This window comes from Alosa pseudoharengus, unplaced genomic scaffold, assembly GCF_046254945.1.
Source record: "Alosa pseudoharengus isolate Yale_2024_CS ecotype anadromous, Long Island Sound unplaced genomic scaffold, YU_APseudo_1.1 YU_APseudo_1.1_scf_1, whole genome shotgun sequence".
NCBI lineage: Eukaryota > Metazoa > Chordata > Actinopteri > Clupeiformes > Clupeidae > Alosa > Alosa pseudoharengus.
The window spans coordinates 38729397-38751034 of NW_027468564.1; the positions used below are offsets into that span (position 1 = coordinate 38729397).

Genomic DNA, 21638 nt, shown 5'->3' on the forward strand with positions numbered 1-21638 from the left:
TTTAGGACAATTTAAAAACGGTAGAGTACAGTAAGAATAAGTGCATCAGTGAGTGCTGTTTTTAAACAGTTGAGTGTCAGTTCAAGACGGGTGGTAAGTGCTAGGATCAGCAAGACTTGTTGTAAGTGGTGCTATGAAAGGAGATGTTCTCTAAAGAGCTGGGTCTTCAGGAGTTTTTTGAAAATGGAGAGGGATGACCCTGCCCTTGTAGAAACTGGCAGTGTGTTCCACCAACGAGGAACAACAGATGAGAAAAGTTTGGATTGGCTTGAGCGTATCTGTTGTAATATCTGTGTGCATTCCTATTGTACATGAGGTATATTTATTTGCTAGTCAACATCATTTGCTACCACATAACAAATACCAAATAACAATACAAAAGTTTCTTACAAACTTTCCTGCATACTTCTTAAATGTGCTGCAGTCAGATGGGTGTCCTAAAGACATAACTAGATCTTGAGCATCTATTACCAGTGTTAAATGAGCAGTTTTTGCAGTGATCACTACTGGACATTCCACATTGCTAGACAGCACTTGAGTGAGGATAGACTTATTTCCACTTAACAAATAACCATCGCTATCTGCAATAGCTACAGTACAGGGACAATAGTCAGTTCATAGCTGAGGATTTGTTCTAGGTCCACTTCCCTTTCAGCATCATGTGCAGTAATGATGCACTGGAGAATGTTTCTTTTTGTTGCACTATAAAGGATATCTTGTCTATTTTTTGCAAATTATGCAATCTCCATAGCACTCTTCAGCAACCCTCAAATATGCACACTCTTCCATTTTTTGCATGGCTGGAATTTGAATGATAGGAAAGAGCACCAGTGAGATGTTTTAACTAGGCAAGCACAGTCGCCTTTACAGTACAAAAAAAATACAGTGTAAATCCTCTGTAAAGACTGACAACTGTTCATAATAGTTAGTGACAAAGTACTTTCTACAGAAAAATGAGCAGTCACCTACTATTCTATCAATTTATTATCAAGGAATCTATTTTGCTTCTAAACGTCATACTGAAGTTTAGCTATTATTTCAATTTATATTGTAACGTTTAATGCACACGACACCAACGTTGTTCAATGGCAGCTTTATTGGCTCACGAACGAGGGCAGGGACTCAGACACAGATTACAATACACACAGGGCAGGTCAAGGAAACACACATACTACACCAACAGGGGAGGTCCAGCCCCCCACACGAAAAGGAACACACATGAGGGATAACTAAAAAGGGAAACAGGTTACGATAAAAACACCAACTTTACACTTCTAACTTAGGGGAATAACGACATAAACCCCCCGATTGTTCACCCTCGTGTCCCAGCATGCCTTTCGCTTGAGAACGCTAACACAGTCTTTATGCGCCGACGCTACATAGCCAAAGTCCTTTTAGACAAGTCCCTCCACTCGGCGGCCATATACCAACGTTTTATGGGCACTCATTGGGCACAGTCTTTTGGTCGAACTGCGCGTGCGCAAGGCTTCACGACACCAATCTTGCTCCAGCGGCGAGATCACAACACAAGATTGGCACGATGTCTTCACAACACACCATATGATTGGCTCAATGTATTCACATCACACCACATGATTGGCTCAATGTATTCACATGTCGACGTTTTGCCGAGGAGGGGGTGGGATATGTGTAGACAACGGCCATATTGGCGTGACAAACTAGCCCCATGCATTTCTATGGAGTATTTTTTGAGTGCTGTGTCTCTACATTAGAAAGTCTCTGACATAGCTCCCCCAACAAGCCGTTGCTGTCCTCGGCAACGACCACGAGGTAGCCACATGCTAGCGTCGGCGCGTTGCCCGCCACTCAGTCCAGTGCGACAGTACCGCCAACTCACGTGGGGTGCACGTGCCGCAGGAGCTCACTCAACGGGGCGCCACGCTGCTAGCAATCCAGTTCGGGCGTGCTAGCAGCCACGTGGCCGACCCGCTCGTCACCAGCTCCCTCTCAGCAGCCGCCCTCAGGCTGCACTTTCCGCGGCGTGTCACCACGGCACTCCTCCTCTCCAGACGGGGCCCTAGGTGGCCTTACAACCGTCGACACTGTACCAAGCACCGGGGTTCGAGGGGGGCCAGATGAAGCTGCGCCAACGCCACTCCGCTCCGTCGAGTCGCCGACCAGGACAGACAGGCACCGACTCCACAGCAACCGGACCGCGCTGAGCTCTCCCGCTGCAGCTACCGTCTTCGGCGTCCCTCCTCGTGTTGCCATCTCGCAGAGCCGCACTGCTCTGTTCCCGGCCCGTTCCACTCCTTCGCGGCCTCGGCGAAGGCACGACCCCCGAGATGGTCGTGCTATCAAACTCCACACAACAAACTTTTTTTTTTTTTTTTTTAAAGGAGCCGGCCAACAGGCCAACTAGAACTAACGCCTAGCACTGCACGGTGCCCCTCACACCCACCCAAAAGTTAAAACACACAAAAACAGTCACACTCTAGAGGGCCTTTCCGACGAAGCTGCCCCACCGTCGTGAGTTCGCTGCCCTCAGCGGCTCCGCCAACCGTCCATCGTCTAGGAACCTCTTCCTCGCCGCACTCCCTCGGCTCTGCTCACGCGTCGCGGCTCGCAGCGGAGTCAGCGCCCAGGCCAGCGTCGTCTTCTCCGCGAACGCTTCTTCAGGCCCCTCTTCCGGCAAGAACTTCTCCCATGGCCGCAGGCAGCTCCAGACGATAGCTCCTCTCCTCCGTCGGCTGTAGCGATGTAGGCCCCGAGCTTTTTAGTAGCCCTTACAAGGGCTCTCCCTGGATCCTCTTGCGTGGGCCTCCACCCAGTGGTATGGTCTTCCGCTCCCCGCTTCTCTCGCTGGGCGGAGGCCATGTTCGAAAGTCGCTTCTGACACCAATGTAACGTTTAATGCACACGACACCAACGTTGTTCAATGGCAGCTTTATTGGCTCACGAACGAGGGCAGGGACTCAGACACAGATTACAATACACACAGGGCAGGTCAAGGAAACACACATACTACACCAACAGGGGAGGTCCAGCCCCCCACACGAAAAGGAACACACATGAGGGATAACTAAAAAGGGAAACAGGTTACGATAAAAACACCAACTTTACACTTCTAACTTAGGGGAATAACGACATAAACCCCCCGATTGTTCACCCTCGTGTCCCAGCATGCCTTTCGCTGGAGAACGCTAACACAGTCTTTATGCGCCGACGCTACAATATTTTAATTTTAGCTTATTTTAATTTGCCACTTGAGGGTCATTGGGGTAAGTCCTGTCCTGTCCTACAACATATCTGATCCATAAAGAGTATATTAATGCCTTATTTTTTGCAATTCCTATGATATCTGATGGCAAAACCATACCAAAAGTTTGTGAATTATGCTAATTAGCAAGCTTACAACTCAAAATTGAGCTTGGTAAACAAAATATTTGAATTCAGCACCCTCAAATTGTGTGAAATAGCCCCTTTACCGACTTTTTCTCAAATTTGCCAACAGGACTTTTTCTGAACGTTTGTTAGCTATCTGCTCTCCCTCTAGTACAGGGGTGGGCAAACTTTTTGGCTCAAGGGCCACATTGGGTTTTGAAAATTGGCCGGCGGGCCACACAACCCCCCCCCCCCCCCACGACACACGCCTAAAAAAATACATTTTTTATAGCCTATAATTTAGTATGAAAAGTATTTGTTTTAAAATACTGCTAATTTGTTTTAAAAATACTGCTAATTTTATGCTGTTTAACAAATGTATAAATTGTACACTATCGCTTTAAGACAGTCGCTTTAATTCACGTTTATTTCTCAATGATCGATCTTCTGCCTGCTCCACTATGGCTAGTGCTGTACCTACGGCTGGGCCCTCTCACAGTTTTTAAATGGTCAGTAGTGGGAACTACTGTTGCCTTCATGATTTCCTTTTAAAACTTTCTTATAAGGAGGAGATATCAATTATCAACAATCACAAGCCAGCTGGAACTTGCGGCTCTCTCTCCCTCTCGTGAGTGCAGACGCGTTCCCAATTAAATGGATTGCATATGTTCACGTTAGATCGATCTGCTGCAAAGGAGATAACTAAGAGTTAACTTAGTTTAACATGATGTTATCTCTATTTAACATGATGTTTTGACATTGACATTGTAAACGTTATCTAAGGAGAGTGAAAAGCAGTTTGCAGTAAAGCTAACCAACGTCTATCGCAGGAAAAAAATAGCGAGCAGCCTAATAACTAGCCTAAATGAAATGCTCGGCGGGCCGGATGAAAGTGCTTGGCGGGCCCGGCCCGCGGGCCGTAGTTTGCCCATCCCTGCTCTAGTACATGCCGCAATAAGTTTCGTTTTGTTATTTTAAACATTCGATGATGGCGCATTTGAGGATTATAGGCTGATTATTTGCATCTAATTTTTGATAGCTCACTGTTGGCCATATCATCATACTTCTTTCTTTCTTTCTTTCTTTCTTTCTTTCGGTGTGTAGTTTAGCCTCGGGGAACTTGTGGGGGCATAAACAAGTAGGCTATGTCTGCTTCACGAATGAATAAAGCTGTTGTTTTATTCCTGCGTTCTGTTGAGGTAACTAATCAAGTTATTCAGAGTGGGATCATAATCAGGGAATCATTGACACCTGCTTTGGCTGACCCAGCACAAAATATTATTTTGTCAAATGGCCCCCCAGGCCTTCAAAGTATCATTGTTACGTTTTACAAACGTTTCACTGAGGTTAGGCTGTGGCCGCCCCTACCTGAATCAAAGTCCTTTTAGGCAAGTCCCTCCACTCGGCGGCACTCATCGGGCATCCTATTTGGCAGAAATGCGCGTGCGCAAGGCTTCACGACACCAATCTTGCTCCAGCGGCGAGATCACAACACATGATTGGCACAATGTCTTCACAACACACCATATGATTGTCTCACTGTATTCACATCACACCACATGATTGGCTCAATGTATTCACATGTCGACGTTTTACCGAGGAAGGGGTGGTATGTGTAGACAACGTTACAAACTAGCCCCATACATTTATATAGAGGATTTTTTGAGTGCTGTGTCTCCTCATTAGAAAGTCTCTGCCTGAAGTGTCTGTAGAGGCACATGAACGCCAGATCCATTTTTTTATAATATTGATTTGTGATTTCTTGGATTTCTCTCACCTTACCAATATCAAAGCTGGTCTGATCTCTTTAGACCAGCAAAAAGTTTTGATAGAGTGGCAAACTACAAAACCTTTGGCTTTAACCCTGGGTTTAGGGCCATGATTGAGACAATGTACAGAGACATTGATAGTGTGCTTAAGGTCCATGGTGGCTTGAGTGCTCCTTTTAAATCTCTTGGTTTGTATGCTCCAACTTTATGGGGTGTCATATGAGAATATTATGAGTTGTTTTATTGCCAGAGGGAGGCTTAAGAAGGTATTGCAAGCAGGGGTGCCAATTATGGGTAACATGTTTTTGAAAAACAAAAACATATTTATTTCTTTGATATTTTCCTTTTTCTCAGAATGCTCAGAATTTGCTTCCCTTCAAGGTTGGATTTTTCATTATTGTTTTCATTGTGAGATTAAAATAAATCACCAAAAGTTATTTTTCATACCTGTTTTTAGTCAACTTTACCAAAGGTGGCAACAATTCTGGAGGGCACTACAAATACAAATTTCCCCACCTATCTATGCAGTGTGTGCTCTGTCATTGTTGCAAAGGCCTCGCCCAAACGATAAAAAAATAAAAATCCGGTATTGCTACATCTTTGCCCAGTCAATGAAAGTTCTGGTATTGCTACACAAAGAAAAATCCTGGCACTGGCTCTGTATATCAACGTAATGAGGGGGCTCAATGTAATTGCGCAGACTGAGCCCTCAACAAAGCCTGGTTTGGGAAGATGGTACAAAGGCTCAATGCTGTTTAACCGGTTCAAGAACTGTCAAAAAGTTTTATATTACACAATCGTTAATAGGTAGGCAGGTAAGTATGTGGTGCTATGTGGAGTATTTAAGAAGGGGAGTTTTTTAAGCTGCATGTCCAGAGCTCTTCTCAGACGGCATCTCTTCCTCTTGGTCTGCGTGTACTCCACAACAGCACAAGATATTTACAAAGGTGAGTCTCTTCATCTGTCTGTTACTCTGTCTGTCTGTTTGTCTGTCTGTCTCTCTGTCTGTCTCTCTGCCTGCCTGCCTGAAACAAAGGCAAGACATCTTGCTAGGCAAAATACACACTAACATGAAGATGGGAACGTGAGTACACTCTAAAATGGGACATTTTAAGCAGCACATAAGTACCACATTTACACTCGTACCAGCATTCACACACATCATTGTGGGGGATTGTGCACAACACAATACCATCAGGATATAAACGGGGAAAAATACTCCTATCCCAATGAACACACGTCTGTGGAGGTGAGAAAAGATTTGTTTTGGCAACCACAGATTACTCTTTACTGCTCAATTTAGTATCAAATGTTGTCAAGCATTTTACAACAGCAACATTGTGAGAGAATGAGAATAGAGAGTCTCTCTCTCTCTCTCTCTCTCTCTCTCCTTGGAATTATTTTTAGTGTCTTCATCATGTTGGTTGTCTTCTCTAAGTAATCTGTGTGTTTAAGTAATCTGTGTCCACTCATTTGCAGAATACTGTAGCCATGACGAGCTACACAATGACGGCACACACAGGAACCCGTCCCTTTTCTGGCACCACGAGCTACGTTTACGTCCAACTGCGTGGTGCTGACGCTGAGAGCCAGGAGGAGAATCTACACAAGCGCTTTTTGTCGTTTGGCTTTACCAAAGGATCAGTAAGTGCATTTAAAGCAGAAAACACAGAAAAGAAAAAAAACTACAATAGTTTGATGAAAATGATTTTCAATGTTTATCTGTTTCTGTTTTTGCAAACATACTCTTCATATATTTATTTTAATACTTCATCGTCATATGTTTATACAGGAGCGAACAATTACGTTGGAGAGTGAATCGTCCCTAGGCGAACTCATCTATTTACAGCTCCGCACCCAGGCATTTTTGGGCCTTGACAACCAATGGTTTTGTGATAAGATCACTGTGAAGACGCCTGAGGGGGATGCCATCTTGTTTCCTTGTTACCGCTGGCTTGGCAGCGATGAAACTGTTGTGTTAAGACCTGCCAAAGGTAGGCACTCCTGTTTCAGGGCATGGCCTCAATTCATATATAACAGAACAGTTTTCTGTATAAAAACAAAAAGAAGGGGGGGGGAGCACATTAGTGAGTCCTTAGTCTTTCTGGCTCTAGTCTATGTCATTCACACACATGTAACAACTTCATTCAGTCACAATTTGGACAAAACAGTCAGTTAATATTGACCTTCATAATGGTATTACATTTCTATTTCAGCTTTGCTTGTGTTCCAGGACACCAACCCAGTTGCCCAAAAGACAAGGAAGAGTCAGCTAGAAGGACGACAGAAGTTAATTAGGTATGTGGGCAATACACCAAAACTAACTGAGTGTGACAGCAAAGCGTCTAAGTTAAAATACCCTTTGCATTTCTCCTGTATATTCCTTTTACAGGTGGAGTGTGTATGCTGAAAGCCTGCCCCGGATTATCAACTACGAATCTTGCCTTCTTTTGCCAGAGGAACTTCAATTCTCTTTCTCAAAGGAAACAGAGTTCTCTTATACGGCAGGAAAGCAGTAAGTGTTTTTTTTACCTTTTCTATATTTTTATATTTTTCTTACATTCTGATTGTGGATGGGTGTGCTGCCTCCTTCAACATTAGTAATAATATATATTTTATAACTACAAACACGCTCACAATTGTCAATTGTAATTATGGATCATTATTGTTTGTGTGTGTATGTGTGTGTGTGTGTGTGTGTGTGTGTATGTGTATGTATAGGTTAATTTATCTGAAGCTCAATGGATTAGCTGACAACAGAGAATCCTGGGAAAGCATCGACCAGCTGCATATGATCCTTTGTGACATCACAAACAAAACCATTGGTACTCGTCGTTATTCAGAATTGCATAATGAGAACAGCACTGGTTGTAGGCCTACCTGTTTCAAATGTTCTGACATGGAATGCATTGCAGAATACGTTGAGGACCACTGGGACGAGGACGAGTTCTTTGGCTACCAGTTCCTGAATGGCCTAAACCCCATGCTGATCCAGCGCTGCTCAAAGCTACCCGAGAATTTCCTCGTCACAGAGGAGATGGTCAAAGGCCTTCTAGGAGAAACCACCTTGGAGGCGGAGATAGCGGTAGGCAACGCATTGGTCAACAGTCTTGCTTAGGAAAGAATCAGTAGATTTGAGCACAGTATAGCATTATGCAAATAAACTGAAAATATCTAATTACATTTAATTTGCTGAAAAGCCCATTGATAGGAAACATTTCTCTTTATTTAAAATGTACAGGCCATGAATAAAAAGAACATTGGTCCAATATTCATTAAAGTTGGTGGAAAGGTAGCATGGCCCAATAAAGACCCCATTATACTTTGGACTGGACTGATTGAAGTGTAGCTTCAATCATGAATGTTTGTAGAAAAAAGAGACCAACACAAATATGTTTTTTTTCATCTGTGTGAAGCTAGTTCATGTTATGTCTGATGCTAAACTCTTTATATTACTGTCTATGTATTGTTTGCCCTCCACTTCACCAGAGCCGGACAGTAACGGAGTACATTTACTTGAGTACAGTACTTGAGTACAGTTTTGAGGGATCTGTACTTTACTCGAGTATCATTTTTGGGGAGTACTCATGACTTTACTCAAGTACATTTGAGAGACAAATATTGTACTCTTTACTCCACTACATTTCTATCCATAGCCGTGAGTACCCGTTACTTCTTCTAAAAAAAAAGGAAAAAGCAAAAATCTCGGAAACCCTCAATTTGTTGTTTCCCTCTCAAACGTGATTGGATTGTGCAGGCGCCACTGATTGGGACAGCCTATCAGCAATCACATCAGCTTTCCGCCAAAGTCAACTCCATGGTTAGATTTAGATAAGTGACGAAACCATGGACGAAACAATGGATGAAGATGCAGCAGATTCATCCCGGGAATTTGCCAACCTGTGGCCCCACCTCGCCAGACTATTTCAATTTTCTGAACAAGTTAATGATAGTTTTCACTTCAAATGTTTCAATTACAAAATAGTATTTTTTATTTGAAATACGTATTTTAAATACATGTATTAGAACTACTGCCCATCCCTGGCAACATGGTAAAAATATATAAATTACTTGATTTTACTTTCAATTCCTTTTACATTCTCCAAGGTATTAACATTAACATTTTTCATAACTCCATGTAGGATGTTTCTGTACATAAATGTAAGCACTGTGGCATTAGTAATGCAATATTTAGAAAATGTACTCTTGTACTCTTGATACTCAAGTACTTTTAAAAACAAGTACTTCAGTACTTTTACTTAAGTAGACATCTGACTGTTGTACTTTTACTTGTACTTGAGTAAAATTTAGCAAAGGGTATCTGTACTTTTACTCAAGTAATGAAGCTGTGTACTCTGTCCGCCTCTGCACTTCACCTAAACCACTCAGAAAGGGAACATCTTCCTGTGTGACTACAAGATGTTGGATGGGCTTGTGGGAAATGTAGTTGCTGGCAGGCAGCAGTACCTCACCGCTCCCCTGGTCCTGCTCTACTGCAACCCCCAGGGCATGATGCTGCCCATCGCCATACAGGTAAACACATTACACTTTTGAAATGTAGCAAAATAAAAAGAAAATGTATTATTTCAAAATGTTGTGATGTTTTTCTAGTGACCAAAATGGAGGAATGCATACATGCACTAGAAATAGAAGTGGACACTGATTTAAATTGTTATTCATTTTAATTCATGTTACAGTCAAAGCCTGTCTTTGATTTGGTTTCCATTGAGCTCAATTGTTTAGGAGAAACTGAGCTCAGTTATATTTAGGCAAGACCAACAAAACATCTTATTTTTCAATTTATCTTTTCCTCTGGGACACACTTATGCTAGGGGGCCTGTCTCACACTTCAGGAGCCTAAATAACTAAACATGCCACAGTGATTATCATACACATCTGGCTTCATGACCTGAGGGGTATTTCACAAAGGCAGAAATCCAAGATAAGTGATAAAGCAAGGCTTGACATATACGTTGTCTAGTCATCCTATAGCTCAACTCATTTCATTAACACCAATCCAGGATGAGTATGAGCGACTATGTTAAGCCAGGTGCCAAATAATTCAGATGCTAATTCAAGCGTCATTCAGACGAAGTGAACAACCGCTTTTGATATAGACTAACAAGTAAAGTTCTCCTTTTTTGAATGGGGAAACATGGCTTCATATTGTCATATTAAGGCATAATATTATCATATTAATTCATATTGTCTTAATAACCGAGTTTGTTGAAAAAATTGCCCTGCATTTGCAATCATCTACTACAGTAGGCTATATATCAAACGTCTATCACCAAAAGAAGCAAACAATGAGTATGTTAATAATTATAAGGCTATCACAATTAAAGTAACTAGATGTACCGCAGAGCGGTACAAAATATGACCGCCGCCCAGTCCAGCACATTTTTTCCACAAAAATAAATCACGCTGAAAGGCCTATATGATTCTAACTGTCTCACTAAATTGCATTATCCACTCTCAATTCTCACTGGTATCTGCTAGACAACAAGTACCAAAACATGATTAGTTCATAGATTTCACATGTAAAATTCATTTTATATAACCCCACCTCCATCTTGCCTGTTCATAATTCTGATAAATTATTGAATTGTGTGCATGTGTGCATGTACATGTTTATGTTATGTGTGTGGGTGTGTGTGTGTGTGTGTGCGTGCTTGTGTGTGTGCCTGCGTATGTGCCTGTGCATGCAAGCGTACATATGTCTACTGTGTGAGTATGTGTCATAAGTATGATTACTGTGAATGTATGTGTGTGTGTGTATCTGTTTGTGCACATGTGTGCACATGAAATGGGTTAACATGACCCCTGGAGGCAAACATACGGAAAAAAATGGTCATCCTAGTCCCTACAGTTCTCAAGATATTCACAGAGAACTGTGTCTGCCCTACCCTCCTTTCGGGGGGTCCAGTCCAGCGGGGGTCTTCAGATCAAAACGAAAAATGATGGTTCCATGCTATCCATGTGGGGTTACATGCCCACCAAGTTTTGTGTACCCCGGTCTTTCAGTGTCCCGGGAATCCTTGTTGGTGTACGTCACTAAATGTACACATACATTATTTTATTGTAAGGCCCCCCATGAACGAAAGTGTCATAATGACCCTACACTTTTAATTTCGTGCAGTTTTGACCTTGTCAGCCAGAGATATTGTGATGAAAACACCTAATTTTTTGCTTTTTCATTTTTAACTAGGTGGCGCTATACATGAAATAAGTGGTAATGGGATGGGTTGACATGCCCCCTTAAGACCAACATACATAAAAAAGGTGGACCTCCTAGGCCCTATGGTTCTCGAGATATTCACAGAAAACTGTCTCCGGCCACCTACAGGCCAGTTGGTGTATAGTGACATAAATTAATTTATTGTGTGGCCCCCCATGAACGAAATTCCACAAAACTTGGCGTGCATACAGAGGGTGTCATAATGATCCTACACTTCCAATTTCGTGCAGTTTTGACTATGTTAGGTCACAGATACCTGCGATTACAACACCTCATTTTTACTTTTTTGTGTTTAACTAGGTGGCGCTATACATGAAATGAGTGGTTATGGAATGGGTTGACATGGCCCCATGAGATCAACATACAAAAAAAATGGTCCTCCTAAACCCTACGGTTCTCGAGATATTCACAGAAAACTGTGTCTGCCCTACCCTCCTTTCGGGGGGTCCAGTCCAGTGGGGGGGCTACAGATCAAAACGAAAAACGATGATTCCATGCTATCTATATGGGGTTACATGCCCACCAAGTTTCGTGTACCCCGGTCTTTCAGTGTCCCGGGAATCCTTGACGGAAATTTGGACATGCGAAAAAAAAAAAAAAATCTGACTAAACCTTCGCTGCGCGGCGGTCATAATAACCATACAGTATGGTAGTAGGTAGACAATCTGTTTTGTTTTGCAAGCAAATACATTTAACAAATAGTATATAAATGGAATAAAGCTCCTTAAAAATTCACACAGAGGTCTGATTTGAATGACAGCTAGCCAAACCAATAAGACAACATAATTACCATTAGAATTAACTTGCTGAACAGCTTGGCTGTTAGCCTAGTCGGGAGCAGGCTAGATGCAGAGAATAAATCCCCATGGTAACTTATGTGCCACCTCTTGTCTTTTGCGAAACCAAGTCAATGCTAAATTCATCCAGGATAGCCAAAAATCCCAGCTTAATCCCTTATCTAGGTTTTGTGAAATACCCCTGTTAGTTTAGAGTTTAAAACAGTTTGTTTGCACTCTGTATAAACGTCACACTGTTCTAGTTTCATGGATTTGTAATTTCTCCACAGTTAGGGCAAATGGCTGGACCCCATCAAACCCCCATCTTCCTGCCCACCGACCCCAAACATGACTGGCTGCTGGCTAAGATCTTTGTGCGGGCCGCAGAGTTCAGCATGCAAGAGCTCGACTCTCACCTGCTGAGAACTCACCTGCTGTCTGAGGTGTTTGCCATGGCAACATTGCGGAACCTCCCATCCCCGCACCCTCTTTTCAAGGTATTGAATCTGCGGGTGTAATCTCACATGCATTAGCTGGTGTGAGGCCTATTACCAAACAATTGAGTGTTCCAGGAAGAACAAAAAATATCCAAGAATAATTAGAAAAATAGCGCATCACATGGGCTGATCATTTGAATTTGGAGATGCTGTCTATACTGTCTGAATCTATCTATCTAATTAGTTCCAAGTATATTATTATTTTAATTTGTCTTTAGGAACTGTCCGTATACCACATGCTGAACTTTCTCTTTACTGTTTTTACTGTTTTCCTTGTAGCTCCTCATTCCCCACACCCGCTACACACTTCACATCAACATCCTGGCAAGAAGTCGCTTGATTTCCGACGATGGATCCATTACCTTGGTACTCATACAGCTTTACATAATGAAACCGTAAAAAATGGATGTTGATATGATCCCTACCGTCAGGTAATGAGTAAGGAGTTACTAGGTTTCCATCCGACAGCAGCAATATTATAGAGATAAACTATACAAGTATATTTGTATACAAGGACCATTTTAATTTGATTATGATTTCAGATAAACTGTGGTATTTTATACTTTATCCTTATGAATTCATTATGTATAATCCTAGAATGCCGGCATTGGTGGAGAGTCATTGTCCGAGTTGCTGAAGCGTGGAACCTCCTCCCTGACCTACAGTTCCCTCTGTCTGCCTGAGAACATCTCTGAGAGAGGCCTGGAGGACGTCCCCAACTACTACTACAGAGATGATGGCACACAACTGTGGAACATCATCAACAAGTATGCTTACCGTTTGAGTCAGAGTAGAGTTGCCAATTGTACCCCCCCCCCCCCCTCTTTATTTGTGTGTGTGTATGTGTACGTGTTTAAAAAAGAGTTAAACTATTTAAATAGTATATCATTGTTCACTTTAACAATGACCTAATGTATACAGACAACTATATAAGACACTGAATCATGTGGTCATTTGCAGGTATGTAACAGGAGTCTTGCAACATTACTACACATCTGATGAGCATGTGCAGAAGGACACAGAACTGCAGAGCTGGATCAGAGAGATTTTCACCAATGGATTCCTGGAAAGGAGCAGCACAGGTGTGTGCAGTAATACTATCTTTTAGGAATAAAAAAAATAATTACCAATAAAAAAGACCAAACTCTAAAATATATTTTCAAATATATTTTAGTAAATGTCACCCAACACTTTCATGGGAAAAACTGGGGAATTTCATGGTATTTCATGAGGAATTTAGAATGTCAGAACACACACGGATCAATGGCCGCCAATTCCTTGTGCTGTCATGACTGCATGGTGTTCAGTTCATTTTGTCGTCATCTGATGTTTCACAGATGTGAATGCACTTTTATGCTGATGGAGTTGTTTTGTGTTTTGTGCAGATTTTTTATTTACATGTCGATGTCTTATTCCTCCACAGGCGTACCTGAGTCTTTTCAGACAGTGAGCGATCTCATCAAGTTTGTTACCATGGTGATCTTCACTGCATCCGCTCAACATGCTGCTGTCAACAATGGACAGGTAAACTTTTAAAAAAGGGTCTGTGTATCTATTTGGTTCAGATTCTAAAATGATCGCCCCTTTTAAAGTGAACTGAGATTTAGTAGACGCTTTTATCCAAAAGCGCCATGGGCTCTCATCAGTGTGTTCAGAATCAAACCCAGACCGACCCTTTTCAGTTTAACACTAGCAGTTGGATGCCTAGTTAATCTATTGCATTCAGAAAGCCCCCATTGACTTGAGATAGAGCAGACCATTGCCTTGTTGTCTTTTATTGTCAGGGCCAGTAGGCCAGGATAGCAGATTGGACCCAAACGCAGATTCAGTGGAACCGAAGTGGTATTAAACTAGATTTTAACGTGTCTTCTTTCAAACATAAACTTTACAGAAAACTTAACGAGAATACAATCTCTTAGACTGACAATAGACAAGAACATGGCACGAACCTGACAAGAGACAAAATAATCCAGCAAAGCACACAAGACTTAACAAGACTAACAAGGCACAGGTGGAAAGCAATGAAGGCAATAATTAGGGATGCATGCAGGCATTGTCAAGAGTGTGCAGATTAGCTTTGGCATGTTAGCATATGCCATTTTCAAGTATGGCGCCGCATGGAACATTTGGAACCAGCTCCGTGCACAAAAGTCTGTGTTGAGCACTTGCTCTCATGCCCGTACATGTTGGTGGGTGGGTACCTATCCGGTGGCTACAGCAGAGACTTTCTAATGAGGAGACACAGCACTCAAAAAATCCTCCATAGAAATGCATGGGGTTAGTTTGTAACGCAGTTGTCTACACATATCACACCCTTTCTGCGGCAAAACGTCGACATGTGAATACATTGAGCCAATCACGTGCTGTGTTATGAATACATTGAGCCAATAATGTGGTGTGTTGTGAAGACATCGTGCCAATCATGTGTTGTGCTCTCGCCGCTGGAGTGAGATTAGTGTCGTGAAGCCTTGCGCAAGTACATTTCTGCCTAAATAGATGCCCGATAAGTGCCTAAAAAGTGTTGCAATATGGCCGCCGAGAGGAGGGACTTGCCTAAAAGGACTTTGGCTACAGCCAAACGGGCGACTCCACTCGGACTCCAAGCGCGTTCCCGAGCAACTTTTTCTTCGTCTTGTTAGGTGGCAAGCAAGGTATGTGCATTATCGCCACCCTGTGAACTGGAGGACGATTCTCTTTTCACAGAACATCCAATAAAAATCAACGTTGGTCCATGCGTCATTTCCAGCTTTGGAACTTGCCGCATCGTCAGAGCCGACTGGCGCTGGATCCTAGCCCCATTGTTCAATATGGTGTTGACTATGAAATGGCTGGATTTACTAGCCTAGCCTCCGCCATTCATTTGTATGGAGGGCGGGACTTAATCCTTAAATACCTCCACATAGAGCTGCACAGTCCCGCCCACAGCCGATGCCTGATGTAAAAAGTCAATGCATTTTCTCCATTGACAATTGCGGTGTAAGCCATAAAAACTTAACTGCACGTGGTAGACTTAAAACCAGCTACGGTTGTACTAAGCGATTGTATATGCTCCTATAGACACCAAGAGTTCGTGGGGCACTAACCTTGTTTTGAGATAAATGCCTTTTATTCGCGATCTCTTGGATAAGTACTTCATTACCCACAATCCTGAACAATCCCACAATCCCACAGTGATGCCTCTGATTGGTGGAAAGGCCGTTACGGTCATAGTTTGAAACTTTCTCAGAGGAAAAATATTGACAAAGATGGAGGAGTTTTTTACTGCCTATGGCGAAAATCTTAATGTGATTAAAAACTTTCTTGACGAATATTGGTACTTGTATCAACAAGGATTGGGGTTTATACATCACACGAACTTAGTCAGGGCCAATACACTATCAAATAGACCACTGTAAATGTTAGTTTAAACACTCAAACTTTTCAGGTAGGCTAGCACTAGCCGACAGGCTAACCTTTAGCATTTCCGACATTGTATGTCATTACATAATGCAGCTAACATTAGCCTACATGCTGCAACACAGGTATGAATATTATGTTTTAGTGAGTGTCCAAAGGGGTGAAAGCCACTTTAAATCGGGTCACATTATTGACTGTTGTGTGTCCGAGAGTCAGTTTGTGGGTTTTGTAAGGGTCAGCATCATGAGGGACAAGACCTACAAAGTTGTGGTGAGTTGGCTAAGCAGGGAGGTTGTAATGTTAATGCTGCTAGCAGTGCTAGTTAACATTAGCCAGGCTACTGTAGCCTTCATACTGTATGATTCATATTAATCATTAACCTAGGAATACTTTGTGCATTTAATGGACATTTTGTGTAATAATTCACGGCAAATGAATAAACTGAATATGGTGGTCCAAGAGCAGACCATGCATCAGCCCGACTGAGCAGTAATGACAGCATAGGATGAGTCAGGTAACGTTATGAAGCACTGCCGTTAATGTTAACCGCTTTCACATACACGATATAAAATACACGATGATAAATATAAAATTCAATATCAAAACACTATTATTTACACGATTACTCCTGAAATAACTGCTATTAACTGCACATTCACTATATAAAAATCACTGTTTGGAGGAAAGGGTTCGCTGCTGTCGCTGGTTGGAAATGAATGATTTCGCGCTGGTTCGTGCTGCTTATATATTTTTCAGTGAGGCCCGGTGGTTTATGGGATGAGTAGTTCCTTCGCTCGGAAATGAAAATATGGTGTATTCTCTTCGTTTTTTCACTCGAAATGATCTGTTGTATGCTTATGAGTTATGCCGTAGCTGGTTAGCCTAAGACATGCTGTAAAACTCTTTAGATACGGATTTTTCCAAACGTCAATGGGACAAATGAATGGGAATCTTACATCCGGCACCTAACCGCGTTTTGGCTGTGGGCGGGACTGTGCAGCTCTATTGTATTACTATTCATCCATGTCTCCAGAACTATCAAACATTATCTCATTATCAGGGTCAATAAGTAGGAAGAGTCTATGTTCATATGACATTTTTAGGCTTTGGTATAAGCTCATATTCTCTGCAATTTGCGTGTCTGTTTATTCTAGCCTAAGAGGTGCTGCGCCGCATCATCAGTAATTGATGTCTCTTAAAAGTGATGCGTGAGTGAGCAGGACATCTCAACCATAGATATTAGAAAGCTAGATAACGCATTGGACTCGAGTTCTATTAGGTGGCATATGTAAACGCGGCCGCCATATTGCGGGGGGCAACACGTTTACTGTCTATGGACAACACTTGCCAGCAATCAGACACCTGTTTGATTTCCAGTTAGAGTTAGAGAAGAAAGGAAGGAAGGAAGGGAGGATAGACAAAAAGACAGATGAGAAAACCTCATAGTAGCCTACAGGACACAGGAAGTGACAAGGAGCAGGAGACATGACAAAATCCAAAGACATCAATACAGGGCAGGAACATAATACAGTACACATGATACACAAGAAAAATGAACCTGGATCTAGAGATCCAGGGCAGGATCGTGACATTTATGAATCAACATTATGCGAAGATGCTCTACACATAAGCTCAGAGGCCACAATGGAATTGTTCCGGTCCTTAATTATGATTAGCTGAATCGCGTTTGATGCCATTGTAAAATCCTGCACCAATATACACCTTGACCGAATATTGTTCTATTCTTTCCTAGCATTCATGGGCTTCGGAAAAACCTTTCTCCGAGTGAAAACATCATCATTCCGCATCATTCACGTCACTTAATGTGTGAGTCAGAGGTCGGAAACTGGGGCTAGATTTTGCTAACAGAGTTACCCAGTTAGGCAACTTTTGTCGTCACGTTGTAGTTCGTTTGTAGTCCATGTGGCCTTTCATGTCCAACAGTTTTAATGTGAACTTGGGAATTTGCCTTTTTTGTCACTTGAAAGTTGCATATCTTTCTTTCACGAGCATCTTACACTATATTTTAAGCAAATACATTGTTTGTTTAGGATTAGTGAGTGTATGTTTTAACCTTTGTTGTGGTATCCGTGTTTGTCACACATTCCGATGGCAAAGCACATGAACACTTGCTGTCGGAAAAACAAAGTAGCCATGGGGGTGGTCCTTGTCATTCCGAGGTGCTCTGAATGCACCATTACACACAAACTCGCATCACAGACCTATGTCACAGTCCATTTGGAGGTGCAAACAATAGGCGTGTTCGACTTGAGGCAGATCTTGGTCTGGCTTTCTACGTAAACGTGATCTTCAGAGGCTAGCCGGGAGGAGCTACAACAGAGGGCAGCTCATCCCGGACAGACAGGCTACAGTCTGCCTGACGTGACTCGTGGGAGACATCACGGGAGATATCGCGGACTTTTGTTTGCAATAAATACAGCAGAACTTTAATTCTTACTCATTAAAATGAGCATGATGACTGACGAAATAAATTCTTATGATGTAGTTTAAATAAACCACTGTTGTCATACAGTTAACAGGCCTGCTTTGTAGCACATAAATTCAATATCAAGTGTTTTCCCTATATGTGTGTCTATCTATTTAACCAACAGCAGAAAATAACAGAATATCCAAACGTTTTCAGTAGGCTAGCCTACCATTGTTGCAGAAATCACGTATAAGAAGGTATCCCTTTGATTTCTGTTCATTTTTGCATATTCCAACATAAGGAAGCACCATGAGACTCCCGTCAAAATCGTCATGAGGACATTCCTCCAATTCAATTTTATTGAAAGAAAGTGAGGTACAGAGGTAAATTAACACAGTTACCTTCAATAGTGAATAAACATAAGAATGCTCAACAGAAAATACAAAGAAAATATACATGAATGAGACATTAAAACAAAATAATGATAAAGAAATAAGGCAAAAAACAAATACATAAAAAGGCTATCTTTATTCCTCTTTAAAAAGGTTTCGGTAAATCTTTATCGTTTTCTCACTTTTTTACAAATAATTAGTGCTAAAGTTTGCATGTATATATTGAGTTCACAAAAAAAAGCTTCCAGATTTGTGGGCTTTTTAATACATCTGCATTTATGAATATGTAATTTCCCTAATAAAATAAACAAGTTTAAAATAAAATCGATAGGGTCACTCTTAGAGTCAGAGTGCTTAAAGTACAGAATAACGTTTGTATATGTTATTTCAATGTTTTTATTCAATTTATTTAATATATATCTCTCCAAACCAGTCCAAAACTTAACTGAGTGTGTGCAACTGAAAAACACATGAGACAAAGACTCAGGCTCAGTATTGCAAAAGGTGCATTTATCATCAATATCAAAAAATTTAGAGAGATGAACATTGGTAGAGTAAATATTATGAAGAATCCTAATATGTATTTCTTTTATTTTATTATTTATGCAATATTTGTGAGGTAACAACCAGGCTGTTTGCCACCAAAAGTCTGAAAATATACTGTTCCAGTAGGCTTTCCCTCTAGGGGAGATTTTTCTCTTTTCACATAATGTATTAGGACATTCCTCCCAAATGGCCCTATCACGTCTTTGAACTGACGTCATGAGGGCGTGTTTTAGCTCGTGCAGCTCGTGGAAGGCAACTGCAAGATCTGACTGCAGGCTAAGACTCCCGCGATATTTTAAGGTCATGTGATATGGTGTCACGGTGGTAAGTCCCTCCCCGGCTGACAGAAGTCGGACAGAATTTCTAACCAGCAAGCGTTGCATCCATCTCAGTATGCATTGTGTTCAACCCAGCACGCATCACATCAAGTCAGATCTGCACAGATCTGCCTCAAGTCGAACACGCCTATTGTTTGGTTATTTAGCCATCAGTTAACTTTAGGAGTGATTAACGTCAAAAAATGTAGACTGGAGTAACTCAACATTTGACACCTCCGATATGTTTAGTGTTCTAAAGACGTCAAATAGCATGTTATCGTTACCAAATTGATAGCCAAGGATCCAGAAGTGAACACGCATGTATGGCTATAAACGCTGTGCCTTCATTTTCATTAGAACAGCTAGGGGGGGTTTACTGCTGAAATGGAAAACCTCCCTTTATGCTTCCTTACCTTACCACTCTCCAAACCAAGCAATATTATTTTATGAATCAACATTATGCAAAGATGCTCAACACCTGAACCCATAACACATAAGCTCAGACGCCCCAATGGCCAAAGGAAAACCTCCCTACCATAAACACAGGCCATACACACTGTTCATGTTTTAACTTACGATAGTGGTGCACTGGACTTCCTTGTTTTAAATATCTGACCCACATCTGACATGTATGCCTCGGACAGGTAATTTAACAACGTCCACATTCCATTTTCCTTTTTTTAACTCGTGTCTAAACGCTTTTGCGTCCAATTGCCCCATGCAGTTTGACTTTGGCGGCTGGATGCCCAACTACCCCACTGCCCTCAGAAAGCCCCCTCCCAAGGAGAAAGGCCAGACCACAATGGACACCATTCTGGAGACTTTACCTGATATAGGTACGACAGTGAATGCCATGGCTGTCCTGAGCCTGCTGAGCAAAACATTTTCAGATCAGGTGAGTTTTTGTTCATAATCAAACTGCATGTTTTCACTGAAACTGCAAATTCAATTTAACAAAAGTGAAAAAAATATTTTTCTAATTCTGAATATCTTTCTTGTGTGTTCCATTTTATTATACTGCTTGACGGTGGTTTCCATTGTCTTATTGTTACATGATAACAAAAACAAACTATGTTAATTATGTTCCAAGAAAATCTTTAATCATGTCAGACATTTTGCAAACTGTTGCCTTAGCATATAGTGTTGCTGCTGGGACTGATATAATATTAACTATTGCCTACATTTTTATGTCTGTTGCTTTTTATGTCATACATGTCATTATCAACTTTTTTATTAGTAACTTTTTTTTTTGTTTTACACCACACTCTAAACATTCCAGCACATATTGGGAAGTTTCCCAGAAGATCTGTTTGATGAAGAGGTCCCTTGCAAGATCATTGCAGATTTTCAGAAGGATCTGAGAGAGCTCTCTGATCTTATTGAGGAGCGGAACAAGAAGCTGGAGTTTCCGTACACCTATCTGAGCCCCCGAAATGTGGAAAATAGTGTTGCCATTTAAAAAGATGTATTTTTTATAACTGTAATAGCCTTATCAATACATAGTAAGTGAATACCAAATCATAAGTACATATAACTGAAGACCAAAGTAAATATAACTGAAAGTGAGGTCATGGATAAAGCCGTTCAATGCCTTTCAAAATGAAAAGCTTGTATGCATAATATGCCTTATCATATAATGTGGTTACACATGAATATTGTGAAGAATTTTGGGAAGATGTCCTAGAGTGACTATGATTTGTCTTTGTGCTGCTTGTGTTGATACAAGTCACTGCGTAAGGATTGTGTAAAGTGATGCAAGTGTTGTGTGTGTAATGTACACCGTTGAAGTTGGTCAAGTAAAGGTGTGTGTGTGTGCTAACCTGAGAGTGGACATTCTTTATTATCCGTGAGAAGGATTACTAATATGTGTGGAGAGATTATACTGAGATTCCGATGTATACTGTAAACTGTAAATAAGTACTTTGCATGACAGG

The 21638-nt window shown here is 41.5% G+C and overlaps 1 protein-coding gene across 1 annotated transcript; it reads left to right on the top strand.

Moving 5' to 3' along the window:
- The first annotated feature begins 5961 nt into the window (after window positions 1–5961).
- Window positions 5962–21523, top strand: LOC143127544 (polyunsaturated fatty acid lipoxygenase ALOX15B-like). The gene is made up of 15 exons (XM_076289115.1): window positions 5962–6061; window positions 6594–6758; window positions 6907–7108; window positions 7331–7412; window positions 7507–7629; window positions 7836–7939; window positions 8030–8199; window positions 9504–9647; window positions 12419–12625; window positions 12905–12991; window positions 13223–13392; window positions 13586–13707; window positions 14049–14149; window positions 20429–20599; window positions 20984–21523. Exons 2-15 carry the CDS (start codon window positions 6606–6608, stop codon window positions 21161–21163), a joined length of 2016 nt encoding a protein of 671 aa, XP_076145230.1. The 5' UTR covers window positions 5962–6061; window positions 6594–6605; the 3' UTR covers window positions 21164–21523.
- The last annotated feature ends 115 nt before the right edge of the window (window positions 21524–21638 follow it).